The sequence below is a fragment of the Microtus ochrogaster genome, chromosome 1 (assembly GCF_000317375.1).
Source record: "Microtus ochrogaster isolate Prairie Vole_2 chromosome 1, MicOch1.0, whole genome shotgun sequence".
Lineage (NCBI taxonomy): Eukaryota > Metazoa > Chordata > Mammalia > Rodentia > Cricetidae > Microtus > Microtus ochrogaster.
Window position 1 is genome coordinate 35,391,658 of NC_022009.1, and position 6,866 is coordinate 35,398,523.

The 6,866-nt window shown below is 47.7% G+C and overlaps 1 protein-coding gene across 3 annotated transcripts in view; it reads right to left on the reverse strand.

Moving 5' to 3' along the window:
* Window positions 1-6,866, reverse strand: part of Foxn3 (forkhead box N3) — a 381,858-nt gene that overhangs the window by 204,754 nt on the left and 170,238 nt on the right. For 2 of the 3 annotated variants that reach the window (XM_005343444.3, XM_013346136.2), the window contains exon 3: window positions 2,418-2,974. In XM_005343444.3, coding sequence (XP_005343501.1) covers window positions 2,418-2,960 — 543 coding nt within the window. In that variant the 5' untranslated portion in view covers window positions 2,961-2,974. Of the gene's footprint in view, window positions 1-2,417; window positions 2,975-6,716; window positions 6,856-6,866 lie in introns of those variants that run through there. The other variant, XM_026780643.1, reaches the window with a different exon arrangement.

The window sequence follows — 6,866 nt, forward strand, 5'->3', positions numbered from 1 at the left end:
GGGGGGGTGAAATTGAGCCCTGAAAGGTCCCTCCCTGGTTCAGGGGCCTTACCTAGGCAAGCCTCTGAACAACCAACTTTCCCAGCCTCAGAACCAAATCTCCAGGGAGGGGCCTGAGAAATGGTAACAGTTTGAGGTGCCTTCGGTGACTGATGCAATCTCTGTTCCTTCCTGCTCCAAGGGCCCAGCCAAACAGTTGTCCAGCAGGGTCTACGTTCCAAGCCCTCGGGGACGAGGATCACACTGGATTCCGCATTCCCACTGCTATGCCAAGCTTAAAACTGTTCTCCAGTTTCCAAAACACATCAAAACATCAAACAAACAAACAGAAAGGAAGAAGCCTCGGCTAACTGGGCGGGTGTAACGCGAGCCTGGCTCCTATCCTCACCTCCATCTACCGCGTCCCTCACAAACATTTGGGTGTGCTCAGTCATTTGTGTTGAGTTGAACCTAGTGCCAAAGTAAAACTCCCTGGGAAGAAGACAAGCGTATCTACAGAGCCCAGGGGACTCTCACTGGGCAATGTATCAGCAAGGATGCCTTCCCTTTTACTCAGCAAATCCAGGAGAAAACCCCCAGGAAACAGGCCAGGGCTAGGGCCCGGCAATATTGAGTATGCCTGACACTAGGAACAGTCAGTCACCAGAGACCTCCTGCTCACCCGAGGAAAGAGAAGAAAAGTGGAGAGGGTGGGGGTTGACAGGGGTTAGGGGTTGGGGGGGGGGCAATTCACAACTGTAGCTTTTTTTTAACAGCATCAAAACGCTGGGAACTGACTTTCAGCCACAAAACTGACTGGCATTTGATCAAAAACATGTCAATACAGGTCAGCACCTGAGTTGCAAAGCCAGAACTCAACAATCTGGAAGATTAACAATCTCGGGTCCTTCAAAACACTCCCTGTCAACAGGTATCAGCGTCTGCCCAGATTGACAGCCAACACCCCAGGAAAAATGAGTCTCCCAGAATCCTGCTGGGGCTCAGCAGACCCTCCTGGTAAGCTCTGCGGACACCATCCAGTGCTTGCTAGCAGGGCAGGATGATGAATCAATCGTCTTTGCGAGTCTCACTGCACACTTAGAGCTGGTCCAGTGTAACATTTCAGACTGCGCACGCACTAGCTGAATTACTTTTATGTGCAGTGGCGCTATGTCAGACACGGAGAGGCAGGCATGCTGTAACCTGCAGAAGGGATGACATGGAGCTAAAGGCCCCTTTCGCGGTTTCTTCAGTGGCATGCGGCTCCCGGGGCCGGCTGAGCGCTTCCTGGTCCACATTCTAAGCCTAGAACTGTTGGTTCAAGCTCTCCTGCTCGCTCTTGCCTCTAACAAGTAACCTATACAAATGTGTTTAATGTCACAGCCTGGCTCTTTGAAGGAGAGCAGTTTTTAAGTTTTTTAAATTATCTGAAAGAATGAAACTCAGTCAAGTCCTGGGACTGGTTTCCAAACACTTAGGAAAAGGAGAGACTGAGTTCCCAAGGATAACAGATTTCACCCTAGGAGAGGCACCTTGATCATCACAGATACACACAAAGCTAAGGCCCCAGAAAAGAAGGCAGCTCATGAATATAGAGACAAGCACACCCCTGCCTGACGTCACCGGTATTGTGACCAATGGCTCAGCAGTTAAGAGTGCCCATGGTCTGCCCACAGCCTGGCAGCAGACCCAAGTTCAGTTCTCAGAACCCACACTGGATGGCTCATGACCAACTAACTGTATATTGAGCTCTAAGTGCTTCAGATACCCCTGGCCTCTGAAAGCCCCTGCACTTTCGTACATATGTTCGTAGACACACACACACACACACACACACAAAGTAAAAAATAAAAAAAAATAAAAAAAACTTCAAACGTTTTAAAGCCAGTCTCTAATGGGAACCTCAACCGAAGCCAGGACTCATACTAGTAGATTTCATAAGTCACCCACACTTCCAGTCTCTGATTGGCCTTAGAATAAATAAGTATATTCAAGTCTCAAAAATACATCATCTTCCACTTATTCCAGTGTCTTTTTCCAATATTCAGAAAGAGTCAATTTTCCTTAAATAAAGCCTCCCCGTTTAACAGACTGTGTAATGCCACATAGATCTTTGAACTTTAAACCAAACCGGCCCAACCACGTGTAAGACATAAAGACACTGAATTGTAAAATTACAAACCTCATTTGTAAGATTATGTGAAATTATATCACGGTACCCTCAAGAAACTGATCCCCCAAGAACAAAAAAAAAAAAAAAAAGCATTACCCAATACATGTAAGAAAAGATAGTTTTTCACAACTATCTAAGGTGTCAAATTATCCACTCATAATTACTTCAGCAAGGTGACTATGCATTCATTTTCAATGCCAAAAAAAAAAACTTTTGAGGTTAAAACAAAAAATAAATCCATTTCCAGGTGACCCAGGCAACATACCTGACTCCTCTCTTTGTCCACTTTCTTGAAACACTTATTCAACGACAAATTATGTCTCACTGAGTTTTTCCACCCAGTAGGTGCGTTCGCAAAATACGGGAAATGTTCCAAGATCCAGTTGTAGATATCCTTCACTGGGAGGCGCTTGGTCGGAGAGTCCTCGATGGCCATAAATATGAGGCAGCTAAAGGAGTAAGGGGGCTTGCAGTTGGGGTTCTGCCTGGCATCATAGGGCATGTCCGAGTGGGCGGGGGAGGGGGGAGTGTCATCATCCAGGTCCTGGACGGGGCTGACACTTCTGAGGACCGACTCCCCAAAGCTCTTCAGCAAGTTCTTGCTCTCATGCAGCCAGTTCAGATTGGTCAGCTCTTCATCTTCCATGGTCCCCTCTTCCAATCTTATGTCAGGCAGAGGGAAGTCCAGGTCATCATCTTCCTGCAGGGCCTTGGAGAATCCGCTGCCCCGGTAACAGGGACTCAGTCCACTGGACACACTGATTCCTGAGCTCTCCGGCTTCTTACTGGCAGGCATGACTGGACCCATTTACGTGAAGGCTCCTGGGAAGGACAGCAAAGAGAAGTGAGGAGCTGGAGAAATGCAGAACAGAAATCAGAGTCAGGTCCCGCCTAACTCCCTCTCCCCCATCCGGGTCTCAGTTACATGGTGATGGCCTCATAGGTCACCCACATGGGAGTCACACAAGCCCACCATACAGTTACACAATGAAGAAAAAATGAGCTCAGTATGTTAGCAGCATGGTGACAACTGGAGACATAGGTGGCACTTTTAATGCGCAAATTCATCATAAGCAGCTTCTCCTTGGGTCTCCAGTTGCTCCCTGTGACCAGAGGAGAGAGAACATTACTATTTGGTGTCTCTGGTCCTCTATGACAATGCACACACATCCATAACATGCAGATTTCCTTAAAGACTCAGGATAAACCCAACAAAATAGGTGTAATAGACAATTACTGTGGTTTTGTAGTTCCAGTCTCTTTGTTTATCCTCTTCAGAAAGAAAAATAGAAATGCCAGGTCTGAAGGTGCTCACTCAACTGTAATCCCAGCACACTTGCAATTCCAGCATTCTGCAGGCTATGGCAAGAGGATTCAGAGTTCAGCCGGGCAAGGATGGCGCATGCTTTTTTTAATCCCAGCACTTGGGAGTCAGAGGCAGGTGGATCTCTGTGAGTTCGAGGCCAGTCCGGTCTACAAGAGCGAGTTCCAGACTCTAAAGCTACAGAATAAAGCCTGTCTGGAAAAATCAAAAAGAGATTGAGAGTTCAAGGCCAAGCTGGGCTACAGGAGATCCAATCTCAAAAAGAAAAGAGTGTGGACGAGACAGCTTAGCAGCTACAGTCCCTGGCTGCTGAGCCCCACAGCCTGAGTTTAAGCTCCCAGACCTACAGGATGCAAAAGGAACTCCAGCAATTTGTCCTCTGAGCTCCACATGTGCGCTATGGCAATCACACACTCCCATATATACATAGACATACATGTGCATATATACACACATGTATACATATGTGTATTTTCTTATGTGCATATATAATAAATGTGATCTTTTTCAATGTAAGGAAAAATAATGAGATGGGAGGGAAGGCAAAGAGAATTACTTCCAATCCTATAAAAAGACCCACCTCAGGGTCTTGGAGGTGAAACTGCAACCAGAAACCATTGGTTTGATTGGTTGGTTTTATTCTGTCCTACAAAAAAAAAAATCATAAGGAAAAACTGCAACTTTAATTACATTTGAAAAGTGTAAACAAGGACAACAAGGAATTCTTCAGACTACAACTTGAGGAAGTAAGGACATCACACCTAGACAGAAAAAGCATGTAACCTCGGGCACTAAAAAAACAAATGGGAATGAAAAATACGCCACTACCTAGAACTAGAATTCGTGAAGAAAATGAAGCTGAGAGAGCAATTAGAAACTTCAAAACAGAAAGGCGAATTCAACAGAAAATGTAGCAGACTCTCCCCTGACCATCAGCATCCCCTATCAGTGACCTAGAACAGACAGCAAAACTATCTATATCTGACAAGAAAAGACAAGGAGATGGCAGCTTCACAAACAGAAAATCCCTACAGACACAACCCTCCGGAACACAACACAAGATAAAAAGGACAACGGATCTTTCACTCCGTGTGTGCAGAGTTACAACTACGGCCTTAGTTTAGGAACAGCATCTTTCTTTTGGCTCAGTGAGGGATTATAAGCACTGTGTCTAGAGAAGGCAAACAAATGGTTGGTCGTTCCACACCTCGAACTATCCACTAACACAGCACAGGAAGTTTCAGTGCAGGAAGTTCTAGAACTGCATTCTAGAAAACGTGATGCAGAGCTGCAAACACCAGGCACAGTGCCAGCATGCTACAGCACTTGCCTACCGGCTGGACAGAGATGCAAGGGCCACAGCTCCCAAGTGGATGCAAGATGCAAACTCTAAAGAGAAAAAAAAAAAATCACCACAGGGCTTCACAGCCCAACCCATTCATCCACGGAAATATTTCTATCAAACAAGGGAGCTAATCTATGTTATCAAAAAAAAAATATTAGCTTGTATCTTCAGTTTTGGAGATGTTACTGAATCCAGCCTGATACTGCTTTTAACTTCCTCATGAAGAAAAAAAAATCAGGGCCAGCTTGTCTCAGAGCTTCCTCGGAGTCCCCTAGAAAAGGGTCTAACTGCCAGCATAGCCACACAAAAGAGAACTACCCAGCCAGTTAAGTCAACTTTAGCCCCAAATGAAAGTTTTATGTCTCCTGAGCTTCCAAACAGGAAAATTATATCATGGCTGACAGTAAAGTAATTTAATTGCACTGTTGCTATGACAACACACTGCTCTCTTTCTTTTTAATTTGCTTATTTGTCAGCAGCTTCCCCAAGGAACTAACATGCTATTCTCCATGTTTTCTTTTGTTTTCAACAAACACTGCCGGCAACGTGGCCCTGCAAGAAAAAAATTCTAAAGGCTAATGCCAAGAAGAGGTGGCCTGAAGGAGTCCCTAAACCCCGGATTATTTGCTTCCCCAAACTCTCCACTAACTCCACCCCTATAAATCCCACGCTTTTTAACAGGATGGAAGGCTCCTGAGTAACAACGTCTATATTACAACAACCACAGCTGAGGAGTTTTCCATTATTATCCCTAACTGCGACATTTTCCAAATCTCTTTCCCCTTCTTTTTCTTCTTTTAGAGGGGTGGAGGGAGAGTGTGAGCCTGCAGTCGAGCAAATGTTCTTAATCTGCTGCTAATAACTTTGCTTTGAATAGTTACCCACCAGTGACCGCCTTAAATTTTTCAAGTTATTGGTTACGTTTCACACACCCTCCTTTTTTTTATGACTTCCTGTGTTTTATCTTCCTTTCTTTCAACGCAGAAAAAAATGGAGCAGGAAATCTTACTTTTTTTTGCTAATAGCAGAACGTCTCCAAATAACTGACAATGCCATAATGGCCCAGGTCTGAAGAGAGGTTAGCGGTGAACTTTTTAAAAAGTTGAGAAATCTTCCTCAACCGAAGCTGGGCAGTCTCGAGTTTGGGGGACCGGGAACCTCCCCCTCCTTGCGCGCGCACACACGCACGCGCTCCACTCCCTTTTACTGTACTTGTCAAAAACATTTCAAGGGGACCAACGAGAGCAGCGATTGGCTGTGCCCTCCGTCAATCAGCGGCGTTGCCAGGCAACGAGAAAACTGCTCTTCTCCTCGTACACAGGGCAATTGGGAGCTCGCATACCTTCACTGCCGGTCAGATGTCATAAACCTTTTATTGGCCGCAGCATGGCGAGCCGAAAAAACAAATCAATAAGCACCCACCGTCCCAACTCACATGGGGGCCCAGAAAGGCTTGCAAAGAATCAGGGTGCGGAGGAGTAGGGCCCCGCGAGTCTCGGGATGCTCGCGGCCGGTGCTGAGCGTGCTCGGTTAGGGAGGGGATCTTTGTTAGGCGCCCGTTCGCGGTCTTGGGGTCTCCAGTTGACTGGCACCCTCTGACCGACCCGGATTGCTAGGGATGCCTGCTTCGCAGACAATACCAACTCTGTCGCTCTCCGGGTCTGTGGGGAAACCGAGGCACGAGAGTGCAGCCGGCTCGTCGGTGGAGGAAACTCCTGGTCGAGCAACTTCTAGGCTCAGGGCTGGGGGGGGGAGGGGGGTCCTCCCCGCTCCGGGTCCAGCTTGGCCCGCGCCCCGCACTGTAAGCCTAGTTCTGACCGCTGCGGGCCACCACGACGGCTCCCCGGCGTGGACCCCAGCCTGGGTGGCGCGGGAGGACGAGGGCACGGACTCACCTGGCCAAGCGCGGCGCGGGGCCGCCGCTGCCTTCAGTGCAGCCGACAAAGTTTCGCGGGCGCCCAGCGGGCATCGCTCGGGGCCCCGCTGCGGACGCTCGAGCCCTGGGCGGACGGTGGGGGGTGGCCGCGGATGCGGACGGCAGGGGT